Here is a 13,765-nt window from a genome sequence, read left to right as displayed (position 1 = left end):
ACTTAAATGAAAGTTAGGCTCAGCCTCAGCCCCCCCCCCCCCCCCCCTTTGCAAGATGTCGGCACCTGTTGTTGAGGCTAATACAACGGATGATGATTAATAAAACATAGATTGCATCCATCCATAAAAATAACAATAGCAATAAGAATACAGCCGTATTTTCCAACATTGTTTATTCCCATGGTCATTCTGTCACCTTGTGAACAGCATGTTTTGCTTGTGAGCTTTTAGAGTTGTCTTCCTTACGGCTGCCCTGTAATGATATTTATTTATTTATTCTGCATGGTGACCCTCGCCGCTTCTTTTAGTCCTCAAAATAATAATAAAGCATTGACTTGTTCGAGCAATTGAGTTATTCCCTCTCCTCTTCTTTCTTTACATTTGTCTGGCATGTGGGGGCATTTCTGCGTGCTTTTACCAATGTGTGCTGATATATATGGATGTGTATATATATATATATATATATATATATTATTATATATATATATATGGGTGTGTGTCAGTGTCTGCAGAGAATCTGGAAAAGAGCCTCCGGCAGATGGAGAGACAGCTGCTGCAGCTGGAGAGAGATCTGGAGACTTTCTCCTCCCCAGATGACCCCAACGACATGTTCTTCACTAAAATGGCTATATCCTTTACTCATATGCATTCACTTATGTTTAGAGACTATACTGTGGACGAATCAGAAGCAGAGGTTAAATGGACTACAATGGAGCTGCAATTTATCTGCTATGTATTTCTTGGTCACTTGATAATAATGAACTGAACAAAATAGGAAAAAACATCACTGCTTGATTTTTCTTATTTGTTGTTTTATTGCAAAAAAGGCTGCTTCTCTCCTTCAAGCTGCATATAAATCTAAATATTCATAACCTATTGTTGAGACCTCTAGAAAATGTTATATACGTGTTTATAAGGAAAGGGGTTAGTCCTCCCATCTCTAGTCTTGCACGTAGAGTTCACAGTCATGAGTAGCTTCCTATTCTATAGTCGAGATATTCTTGCCAGTGTCACTTGTTTTTTGAAGGATGCTTCTCACTGAAGACAACCTCAAAGTGAGGAAGGGTTTGAGAGTTAGAACTGGGACAAAGCCTCTTTTGTCTTCATCCTCTCATATTTTTTTCTTTCTCAGTATGTGGGTTGTTTTTTCTGTGTTCTCTTAGAGACACAACAGGAGCTATTTAACATGTTTTATTCAGTTGTCACTTTGTGGTAATTACACACAGAAAGTCGAAAAACGCAAACACACAGGTCAATAATACAGTTTCCCCTGCCATTCTTGGAGTTAGGTTCGTGGCTGTCAGCTGTCCGTGTCATTTTGGCAGCCGTCCTCTGAGGTGCTGCGAGTGGATCAGCTTGACGGCTATGCCTCAGACTATGCAAGTGTGTGTTCAATAATACACCCTGTACCTAGCCTCCTTCATGTAGTTTTGATCAATAGCCTTGGGGCTGAGGCGCTGATGGCTTGTGCCGTACTAGTTAGCGGAGTACTCGAGGTTCACTGAGAATGGCTTTGACAGCTCTGCCGTCGTTCCCAAAATTTCTTTTTTTTAGAGAAACATGTTAAAAAAAGTCTAAGTTTGAAAATCATGTGTATCCCTGCACATGTACATACATGTAAGTCAAACAGTTTTTCCAGTTTTTCAGCCTTGCTTACAATGTGCTTCACGTTTGCACATGATTCACCAGGAGTATGTAATTCATCGCAACCTGCAAACCTGAAAATAAATCCTAAGCATCATAATTTGTGCCGCTGATTACACAAGGACCTAACTCATTCAAATAGAAGGTGTGTGACTTTTGTGCACCTTTTTATATAAACTCAATAAAAAATACTCATAACTTTTATTGATGCTACTATTCTCAGCTACCATAGCATAAAAACAAATAGTACTGATCTTTACTGCAGTTTGATTGTAAATATGATTATTAGATTCAATTGCTACTACACTGGTATCAATAGGGTCTATAAAATAAATTTAGACTATTGCCAAACGTAAGTGAACAGGGATTGTTACTACTGTAATAATTGCTGTTATAGGTGTAAAGACCCCAATCAACCATTATACTGTATCTAAAAGTACTAGATTAAAGCTGAATACTGCTTCATTCTGACTTTATCCTCAATGTTTAATTAATTGTTCACACATCATTTATCAAACTGTTTGCAAGTAACAGTTGTCATAGTACTTCAACCTGGGAAAAGCAGCAGTCTGGAGGAACCACAATGGTGCCATTTCACGCAGCTCTGGAGTAACCAGTGACTGAAATCCACCACCTCTTTGGAAAGGTGGATTAGAGCAGGGGGCTGAAGGACATGAATAGGTGAAGCACTAGTGTGGGAGGGAAAGTCGGTAAGAAAGCAAGAGAGAACAGGGATTCTTGAAAATGATTTTAGTGCACCTCTCCTTTCTCTAAGAGAGGGTGGACATGAAGAGTAGACATGCAGAATGCTGCAGTCTGTGGCTCTTCCACTACTGTATGTCTTCCTTTCACGTGCTCAGGCTTTCCTCATGCCTCTTTAGGAAAGACACGGCTGACGAGTCAATCTGGGAGTAGTGCTGACCGGACTGCATTTACCCAGCTGCGAATAGTTTGGTCACCTCTCCTGCCAGGTTTAAATGAGGCCAGGCCTCTGACAAGTCCATCAATTGGGTGATAATGCTGAGCCACAATAGGAACCACACAGGCTGCCGAAATTGTTTTCTGACGGCTAATAAGTGTCTGTGTGTCGTATCGTTAGAATAGACACATCATTTATTTTTTTATCTTATATAAATTAACTTTAAACGACATTTAGCATTTAATAAAATAAAAAAAGTACATTCTATTTGCTATAATTTTGTAGAAAATATGTGCTTATTGGATTCTTACATTGGAATCTGTGAAATGCACTCAAACAGTATCAAACAGCCATTAAGTGTTTGGTGTGAGTAGAATCTACCTACAGTACATATTATAGAAGAAGTGTCTTTGCTTCGCTACATTTTTACCAAGAGGATTCAGTCATTCATACTTGTCAGTTTTGGAGAGGCCTACTGCACTGTCAGTTGGAAAATCGATGATATTTGCTTTTTTTTTCTGTTATACATCCGTGTGTGTCAAGCCACTAAAAAGCACTTCGCCAGCAGGCAGACATGCACAGATGCTGTCGTCTGCAGGGGGTCATAGCAGTGAGCACGCTGTAGCAATAACATGACTGACACTACTATCATTGCAGTTTACCACTAGCAATCTGTTTTCCAGCTTCACCTCCTTATGACAACAAATGGGAAAGCGCTTTTTTTTTTTCTTTCCCAAGAAAGTTCCCATTTTGATGTCAAACACACGGATACACACAGCGGCGTTTAACACTTGCCATGATGAATGTGTTGTTGACCTTGACCGGGATCCTCACAGCTTCAGCAACGGTGCGCGGGAGCAGTACGGCAAGCTGGCGAGCATGCACGGCAACATGCAGGCGCTGTACGAGAACGTGCTGGAGTACTTCGCCATCGATCCCAAGAAGACCTCTGTGGAGGAGCTGTTCACCGACCTCAGCAGCTTCCGCTCCATGTTTGCTGTGAGTACTGTGATTCGGCTTCTTCCTTCGCAGACGCGTTTTCGGTGTGAGCCTGTTATGTGGAAGGAGCCTTATAAACAGATTATTGCTAGGATTTTGGTACAGTAGCGCTTTTCGTGTCCTTTAAATAAAATTTGACCAATTAAGCAGCGCGTTAAGGCTGTTTTTCAATGAAAGAATCAACAAATCATCGGGGTGACCCTGGAAAGCAAATTCATCTGAACTAGTCTTTTAACGTTCTACTTAATGACACTAAGTGGTTTGAGTTGTGCCCGTGCTTCGCGTTTCGACGGATGTCAGCTAACGCGCTCGAGAAAAACGGGCCTGTCTCGCCAGTGCTGCATTTATGCACATCTCTGGCGTAAGACAACCTTTTAAAACACGCCGTAAACCATCCCACTTCGGTGTGGAAGTTTCCAGTCGGCTGTAATGTATTCCGTTAGGGTCCAGAAGTGCCGCTGTAAATCTGGTGTTTGGTGTCTGTTTTAAACTTTCACTCCATCCTCTGGCTGCATGGAGACAAAACCTGGGCCTATTTATGTAAGTCTTGGCGCCTTCTGCTTATAAAGCCGAGCAGAACAGTGCCAGTCTTACAGTATATAATCCAGTCCCACCCAGACATTTATTTCATCACTGGACTTTGTGGCCTTATCAGTCCGCTGCTACTGTGTGCTGTGGCGCTGTGGAGACCCACTGTGTTTAATCAGCAGGATTAGTGGCACAGGCCACTGGGTGCGACAGATAATAGTAGCTAATTACCCTACTGAAGTTCCTGCCCTGCCCATAACTTAACATCTACAGCACACACGCAGATGGATTTTGTGCCTTTTTGTGCATCTTCCTAAACCACTATTAGCTGCGCTTTATGTTTTTTTGCTCCCCGGTCTCTGGACGTACAATGGCGTGTTTCTCAGAAAGAGAGTGGGCAACGCTTTTCTCCGATCCTATTCCAGTTCATATGTAAAAACCCTGGATTTTGACAGACTTTGATGAGACCTAACCTTCCCCGCGGTTATTTTCGACAGTGTTATCACAGTAAGCTGAATCCTCTGGTGATTTCTGCAATGTCAGAAATTGTACAGAAATGAAACGATGTGCGTGCAGCGGGAGACGTCCCACTGTCACACTGTGCGTCTGTCTTCAAACCCAGCACAGTGTGTGTAAGGGATGCACACATTTAAATGTGTACATTTAAAGTTAGATTCATCAGTATGGTGTCATTATCGCAGCGCTTGCTGTTGTAAATGACTGTATTTCCACGTCAGTCTGTTGCCAGCAGCAGCGTGTGTGTGTGTGTGTGTGGGGGGGGGGGGCATCCGGTGAATTCAGTCCTGATTTTTTCCTTTTAGTTGTAATGTGACACAAAAGGTCATCACTCTGGCCAAAACGGATAGAGGTTGGATTCAGAAGCTTAATTGTGTTTCATACTGTAATAAATGAAAAGGTACTGCGTATAATGCTGACACACAGCTCCTACCTCCTTTCCAGGATGCGAATCATTTTCTTAAACCTCTTTTCTATCAGTGTCATGTAACATCCTGTAATTCATCTCTATGACACTCGCAAATACAACAATCTGTATTTGATTTCATTCTGCTTACAGACTGGTTTTCTTTACTGACTATAGTGCCTTTACTGTTGGCCTTCAATATGCTTTTATCTGTGATACTGAAAATGCCGACATGAATTTTTAGGCGTTGGGCCTGCATACTGAATATCAAAAAAGTTCAGAGCTGGTCTGTGCTTTGGCCTCTATCTCTACCTGCTCCAAATATCCATACGCATGTGCATGCGCACGCACGCACGCACGCGCCAGTGCCAGTTGTTAGAACCAGTTGTTATGTTTAAACCTCTGAATGTTTAGTCTAATTAAATCTGAACATTTTGCAATTATGTGTATTTGCTTTGGCTGACTGCATGATTGTGATTGCATTAATTGTGCAGCACTAATATTATCAAACCTACTTGGTTTATGTGATGTGCTTTTACATAAGTATATAATAGGATTTACAGTTCTGCTTTCAGCTTATCGGGGCTAAAACTGTCTTGAAACTTGGTTGTCAGCGTTTGTTCCTGATTAGAAATATTTTGCAAATATTTTCCACAGAAACAGAAAAAAACACTGTCTGTTGCTGTTTTTGTTGGGAGTGTCATAGTTCCACTAATTTGCCATAGCATAATATTGCGGTGCTGTCCCTGCACTGGTCACATTACTGAAATAATGTTTGTAAAATCTTAATCTAGTAAATGGACACTTGATCTGTTTAAGATGCAGAAGCACACGTGAAGGAGTTTGTTTTCTAATGGCACCGTGGAAAAGCATATTTGCCTCTTAGCTTTTTAGAAACTTAACCTAAAGAGAAACTGTGAAAAGAAGTGGAATTCAGCAAAAAAAATGTCCTGCAGCTTTAAAATGATTGAAAATGCTATTGTAATATTTCATTCCACTGCTATAATCTCTTTCACATCAGCTCCGTGCTTCGGGCTGGTGTTTTGCAGCAGTGTTTACGGTCTGACCAAACATAATAGCAAATGACTCTGCCAGTGAAAGGTGAACAAGCCAAGTGTTGGAAAGACTTGCATTATATGGTCAAAACTCCCAAGGTAGCCTTTTATTCCCCTGCGATGGGTCAAGGTGTAACTAGCTTACAACCTCAGCAGTTCGTTGCCAGTGGTCACATCTCACAGACCCGTTGTGGAGGAGGCCGAGGCGAGGTCAACCAGCGCAAGTATACAGTAATTCTCCGAACGGTAACCTTTGGGTCAAAGCTGTGTCAGCATTTACGCAGCTGTGTCAAGGCCCATGCTAATAGTCGCGTGCCGTCTCCAGACCGCTGCCTAAAGTGAGCCGAGCCTTGAACCGCGTGGATGCCGCTTGTGTGTGTGTGTGTGTGTGTGTGTGTGTGTGTGTGTGTGTGTGTGTGTTTGTGTGTGTTTGTGTGTGTTTGTGTGTGTGTGTGTCACTTTGTGTTGGCAATTTTTCATAGGGAAAGCTGCTTTTCCCGTTCAAAGACGTACACACACACACACAGGCGAACCCGCGCACACTCTCGCATACAGCCTGCTCACTCACCCGTAGGAAGGAGACCCAGGGCGAGGCCGCACATCTGACAGGAATCCAATTGAGCGTGTCTAATGGCGGACATCCAGGAGAGGAGGAGGGGGGAGCAGACCTGCAGTGATGAAGGAGAGCGGAGGGCAATTTCCTCAGAGAGCTGGTTCCCTTTCTGCCTCCCTCTCCTCCCCTCGCTCTGCCGCTCTCTCTCTCTCTCCTTCAGCGCAGCATTGCCGTACAATGAATGCGTCTCAAAGCCCACACAAGGTCCACATACATTTTCATCTTTTCATGCTTCTTCAGTATCCCTCACAATTGATTTTCCTCTACTTCTGATTAGTATTTAGATTGTTCTTACCTTTATTGTTGACTTTGGATTGCATAAACTAAATGAAATCTCCTCGGCCTGTGCTTAAAATTGGCTTTTTATGTTGCTGCATTCACTTAATGTCCACATTGACTTTTCTTTCCTTTTTGTGATTTTTATATGGCTTTGTTCTGTGATTTACGAAGGCAACGCATCTCCTTTTGTGCTACCTTGGTCATATAATTTTAGTTTAGATCTTCTATTCTTTGGTTGTTCTTCTTCTGTACCAGTCGCTTTGTGAGGTTTAAAAGTGATCCTTTCTTACACAGCCTCACTTGTTGTATTGACTTGTTATTGACAGGTAATTGTTTACTCTGGGCTCCTGGAACCAGTAAAGTGCCAGATTTTAAATAAGATGTCATTTTGCCTTCACACATTTCCTCTGTTGAACTGCACAGCCATATTACTGAAAGCACCTGGAACCTATTTCTGTCCAGAGGTAGTGGTGTGGGTCTGGGGACAACAATGTTTCATTTGTTGCTTCGCAGCGAGAAGGACCTAGGTTTTAAGGTTTTAACATGCAAATTCCACACACTCCTTGTGTGTGGAATTTGCATGTTCTCTAAATATCTGCAAGACATCTACTCCAGCCTCCCCCAAAGACATGCATTCAGCTTCCTGTCAATAGGAGTGAGAGTGAGTGGCTGTATGTCTCCATGCAGCCCTTTAAAGGCCTTTCAACCTGTTTAGGCTGCACCTCTGTGACCCTGACGAGACTACAGTAAGTGGTCCGGATAATGGATGGATGTACAGTATCCGAGAAATATTCGGAGAATCGGCTCAACATTGATTTTGCCTTGGCGTGCGCTAATGTAGGATCTGTTATTGCCTACTTTTTCGTTGTGCAACTTATTAGATATTACAGATGTGTGTGGGTGTTTTCTGTTTTTTAATCTCTGGGACTGGCACAATTTGGCCTGGGTGTCTTTTAAACACATAGTTTGCAGGCCACTACTGTATGTTTTTTTTTTTTTACATAGTTTTTTCATTATATTTTATTTAAAATATCCTGTGATGCTAATGACACTGAATCACCACTTACTAGAAGACTATATAAAATTGCCTACACTAAGAATAATGACAGCTCTGCTTGGCTGTTACAGTGAAAGTATGTTTGTATTCAGTTTCATTAACTGAAGTTGACTTTTTAATCAGAGAGCTGCTTGATAGCAAGAAGAAAACGGGGGATCGGAGTTCCAAGTGAGCTCATGTTAGGCATCCATCACGGCTGTCTCCTGGTGACATGGGATCATTTAATTGTTCCTTATTGAAAATGTATTACGTGTCAGTACGCTTGTTCTCCTCCTTTTATTTTTTCCCTCGTTCCCTCTGTCAAAAATTACCAGATTCAATACCCATTAAAAAATATAGTCATGTGTAAATCAGTGGTTGCCACAAGCAACTGACAGTCATTCCATCAAATCAAAGTTAATTTTGTGGAGGAGTTGGTCTCATTTAAAATCGAACTCTCAAAAGCTTCAATCTCAGTCATTTAGCTTCCATCTTCCCCTTTTCTTTTTCTTCTCCTCCCTGTTTTTCCACCTGATTTTTCTGGAAACCTGTAATGTAGTGTAATTTTTCAGTTACCATTTAGCTGAGTGGATGCTTCTTTGCTGAGTACATTTTAGTATGTTGGTTTGTTTTAAATGTGCCCAGACTCTATTTCTAACATGTGGACTTAAGAGGCTGTCACTGGGCCTCAATAAGTCACTTCTCTTCTTTTCTGTGACACTGATGTTGTCTTTGTACGGCAGAGTTCACCTAGTGTGCCTGTTCATGTACACATGTTCATTCCGGTTTTGGCTTTTGATCTGAGTTGCGTGTCAGGCTGGTCCGTGGGATCCGTGCAGGAGGAGGAGAAACGAGGAGGAGGACTTGGGGGAGTGATAAAAGCCCAGGCTACCTTGGTTTAAGTGACTGGATATTGTTTTAGGTGTCAGTCATTCTAGCACTCTATTAAATAATATGTCATTTATTAAATTTCTCTCGACTGTTGTGTTATTAAGCTATGTGTACTGTAACAAAGCCCTCTAGCACAGGGACTGTAGACGGTCCAACTAGAGGTCTGTCTGTTCTGTTCTCACGTTCCATTGCTGTGTAACCAAAAGGTGTGTGATTAAAGTTGATCAATACGATTGTCTAAATATGTCCTAATTGGATTCAGGCCTAATTTAACGTGCATCAGCTAGAGCAAAGCGCGTCCACCGCTGATTGGTTTCCTACTGAAGTCTATAGTGGGACGTCTGTTCGTGTTGCGGGGCTGATCCCTTTCTTCACAGCGGCGTACTACACTGCCACATTGTGCTGCATAGCGGAGTGAGAATTAGATTGTGGGAATGTGAAAATTTGGGCACATGGGCGGGTGACTCAGAGTTCATACAGCGAGGTTGGAAATAAGCCAAAAATGGGGTTGTAGTGTTTAGAATGCCACTACTGCAGATTAAGTCTGGGGAGAATCCCTTTGTTCATTTTCTTTCCAAATTTAACCATAATGTAACATCAAAGGCTTCATGATGTTCCTATTTTTAATAATGTACACTCAGGTGAATCTAGTAGTTCTTACTGTAGTTTAACAACAGTGTGGATTCTTGTTCACAGTTCATCACACTGGTGCTTTGATTAGACATACTGTAAACATCCACCTATACAGTACATCTGTAATCTGCATGGAGCTCGGTGCTCTAACCGAACAGCCTGTTGCTTTTGAACCCTAGTGCTGTTTGCAGCGCTGATGAACCCGCCTGCAGTTAACTGAGTGACTGAAGTTGATAGTGACGCTGTCGGACTGACAGAAACACGTGTGCGCAGCCTCTTTCCATTTACCTGCCTCACAAAGCAGATGCACTCGTATTCAGTGAAGCCAGCTGCTGTCGCAGGCTGCGTATCGCAGGTGACCTACACTCTGTGCCTGAGCACCTCCGGTGACACGTGCGGCACTGGAGCTCTGCTGTTTGTGTAGACACGCTGTAAAAACGTACAGTGAGCAGTTCAACACTGGAGACACACAAGGTGGCCTGATTCGTGTTTTATTTTTTAGCTTTATACATTGATTCTGTTTTGGCTTTTTTTGTAATGTGGGAATATTTTTCCCAGTCTTCATTTTAACTTGTAATGTTGTTGACATATTTTTCAGGCTTTGAAAAACCCCGTAAAAGAGAAACAAATAAGAACAAGGAAAATATGAGGGAGATCATATGCAGAGGCATATTAATTTTGAAAAAATGCTTTTTTAAGGCCAGTATCTTTTCATCTGTTCGTGTCTTTAGTGTTTAAGCTCCCCAGTGTCAAGATGTTTTATGTCTGTCAAAATCACATTGCGCAACTTAGCCTGTGCCAGCACTGATAAAAAAAACATTCTATAGGGCTTGATAGCTGCTTCCTCCTTTCACAGACTCTACAGTGCTGTAATTAACCTCACTTAACAATGCGATTTACTGTTTTTTTTTTTTTCCTGTCATTTATTTTCCCTACACACAGCAAGCGCTGAGAGAGAACCAGAGGCAGAGGGAGTCGGAGGAGAAGCAGAGGAGAGCACGGGCGGCGAGGGAGAAGGCCGAGCGCGAGAAGCAGGAGAAACAGCAGCAGAAGAAGAGGAGGCTGCTGGAAGTCAACGCAGGTACAGCCGAGAACGCTTGATGTGCACTTCCTGTCAATCTGTACGCTCTTGAGGCGTCTGGATTAGCTCGATCTAATGGTGGGTCAAATGGGGTCAGAGATCATTCAAAGACGTGTCAAGTCTTAATAAATCTGAGTGGAAAACTGTTCTCCCTATGTTATGCAGAATAAAATTAAATCCTACATAGAAAAAAATAGTTTTTACATTGATGGACAATATTTAAGCAATTAAATACAATTATCTGATATTAAAACAGAAAAGGCTATAAGGTCTATTCCAGCCCTGACATTGACATTATAACAGGCACTTTTAATATTTCTAGCCAATTACCCTGTCAAATATAATACGCCAGACGAGGAGCATACTGGGCACGTACCACGCAGCAACACGCTGCGTGCCGTTTTATTGTTTCATATGAGGGCAACATTCATATTGTGTTGCCATCCCCTGATTTGTGGGCAGTTTAACAAGGCGAGGTCCTGTTGTATTGTGCAGCTCGACCTTTCCACCTTGGAATGTGAAGGCAATGTAATGATTATTGACTAGTTATTGATCCAAGTATAGGAATTAACATATTGCTCCGCCCTCCTTCGGAGGTCAAAGTACGGCGTCAGCGCCAAGCAGCGTTCCTCAGGGTTGTAGGGTGCATTGGTACAAGACGTTTTAGCGGGATAGATGATTGCTAACGTGAACTTTAGCCCCCGATCAATTGGTTGAGGGACAGCGTGTGTGTTCAGCCCTTCGCCCAGTGAGCTGCACTCTCTTCGCCTCAGCATAGCTCAGCCGTAGTGTTTGTAAAACTGCAACAGTTTAAAGTCCGTCTTGTATTTGTATACTTCCATTTAATATCTGTTCTAATTCCTAATCCTTTTATTACTGAATCACTTAGTTTCCAAATATACTGTACCAGTCCTTCTTACCAGTGGATTGGTAGTGATCCTGACACATAAAGGTACATGTTCTCCACACAATTTGTTCTTTTCAAGCACTGCCCACTGCAAAATAATAGGGTCATAAATATAAGTGTTACCGTGTAGGTTTTAACATAACGTCTGTTTCAACTACTAGATATTTCATTTGATTGTTTGTTTGTTTGTTTGTTTTGCTGTTTCCCTATTGAGTGCCACTGATGCCAGAAACTTGTACAGCATAGCAGCCTCCAGACCCATTTCCAGTGCCAAAGCTGGCAAAGCAGTGAAGCTTGGCAGTCGCAGCCCTGCACCAACATCAATATCTAACGTTACTCTGCCAGCCACTGTAGCACTCCTGTGGAGTCCTGTAGTCAGAGTGCACCTACAGAACCACCCTGGCCCGTCCAGACCAGTGCGCTGAGGCTGCATAGAAACAAAGGCCCAACACTTTTCACTTTAGCTCAAGTCTGGATGCTCTTTAGTGGAAACGTTCTGCCACAGAGTGCCTGAAGTTACAGTATGTAGCACTAGGCACCTCTAAGTTAAGGGCAATGCCCATTTGAACAGACAGGATTTCTCTACAGTATATTTTAAACCTTGTTTTATAGCATCAGTGCATTACTGTAGATTCATACGTGAAAATAAATATTTTAATTGTTTTGAATTTGGATTCATTAGGGGAGTTGTTTTCAAAACAGTCTCGCTGAAAATTGAACTGTTTCCCCAGCCACATTTACTTAAAAGAAAGCTTCCCTCTTCCAGATTAAAAGCATCAACCTTAACGAGCCTTCCAGGCTTCTACAGAGGAAGCATCCCCACAGCCGATTTCTCTCTCCAAAAGGACTCACTCTGGGAATTGTTTTTTTAGCTAACAGCCAACACGTTGTTTGGAAAGCTCACCAAAAATCTCAACAGCAGCGTCTTCTCCAGATATGATATCTGGCAAAATCATCTGCCTCTAGCATCCACTGGAGGAATGCTCACCACCAGTCGGGCAGGATGAGTACATGCTAATGTTGAGACCTGGGCTTTGATTTCTTATGATTTCAGGCCCGTCCAAAACGGGTCTTGGTTGGTTATGTGCTGACAACAGAGTTGACATGGTGAAATTGTGTCAGTTGTGTGGGCACAGCTGTGACGTCGTCTTATGAGGCTTGAGTGATGGATACGACGCATAATATAAAGCTTGATATTTGTGCTTGATTTAGGGCAATTTTTATTTCTTTCATTCCTAGAGGTAATAAGTGGAGCACGTTTGCTTTTGCTTTTTTCTCCCTATTCATGTATTTTAAATGGAGATAAACATGTCATCTTAGCAATGTTTATTTTCATCCTTACGTGAACTCTTGCATGTTTATTTTGTGTCACACAGTGCTATGTTTTTTTTTTTCCTCACAAAACTTTCCTTTTCCAGAAAAGTAGCCCAGAAATAAGAAAATCATAAGCGCGAACTTCAGCCAAATTTTGTCAGAAAGGCTTATATAAATGTGCCTAAAGCTTGAAATTTATTTAGATATGCTCAAATTAAGATAAAGCTGAAGGCAAACTCAGTGACATCCCCATGAAGTAATTCCGGCAGTGTAATGACACACAAGCTAAGACACACACACACACACACACACACACACACACACACACACACACACACACACACACACACACACACGTGCAGATTGCTGGGATGGAATGAATATGTGATTTGGCATTGTGGACGGGATTTGCTCACCCTGTCGCTCACTCCGTCTGTCTCTCAGCCTATTTATTAACTAAAGAGCTTTCTCTTTGTTTGTCAGGGTGGATTGTCCTCAATGGAGATTTTGTGTGTAATCATCTGATTATCCATCAATTCCCTAAAAAGCCCGAGAGAGGCTACATGTGCACATTACGCTGAAGGGCACGACAAGAGAGCCAGGAAGGAAAGGGATTTCCTGAAGGAAATGATCAAAATGGATTTAGCTTCATTACCTGCTCACACATATCTGCATTCAGTTTGGTTTTAACTTTGCCTGCTTATGCATTCCCCAAGTGTGACTTTCTCTCATTTTCCTTCTCTGTCTCTGTCTCATTTACCTGCCACACACTGGGCTTCCACGTACACTATAATATTCAGCATGGTCTCGTCATCTGCGGCTCACATTCGGAAAGTTTGACAGAGCATCAGCTTGCGTGCATTTGCATACAGCCCTATGGAGATTGAAATTCAAATTGAATAGGTGTTTTTTTCCTTCTTCTTTCTTCTTTCTCCTCTAGCCGT

At 42.1% G+C, this 13,765-nt stretch overlaps 1 protein-coding gene across 3 annotated transcripts in view; it reads left to right on the top strand.

The window, feature by feature from the left end:
- Positions 1-13,765, top strand: part of LOC114852343 (protein diaphanous homolog 3-like) — a 110,987-nt gene that overhangs the window by 54,315 nt on the left and 42,907 nt on the right. For all 3 annotated transcript variants that reach the window (XM_055507432.1, XM_055507433.1, XM_055507431.1), the window contains 3 exons: positions 504-629; positions 3,399-3,562; positions 10,462-10,600. In XM_055507432.1, the coding sequence (XP_055363407.1) occupies positions 504-629; positions 3,399-3,562; positions 10,462-10,600 (429 nt within the window). The remainder of the gene's footprint in view (positions 1-503; positions 630-3,398; positions 3,563-10,461; positions 10,601-13,765) is intronic.

This window comes from Betta splendens, chromosome 3, assembly GCF_900634795.4.
Source record: "Betta splendens chromosome 3, fBetSpl5.4, whole genome shotgun sequence".
Classification (NCBI taxonomy): Eukaryota; Metazoa; Chordata; class Actinopteri; order Anabantiformes; family Osphronemidae; genus Betta; species Betta splendens.
Note: the sequence above shows the minus strand (reverse complement) of the source record. Positions and strands in the feature narration are given on the sequence as shown.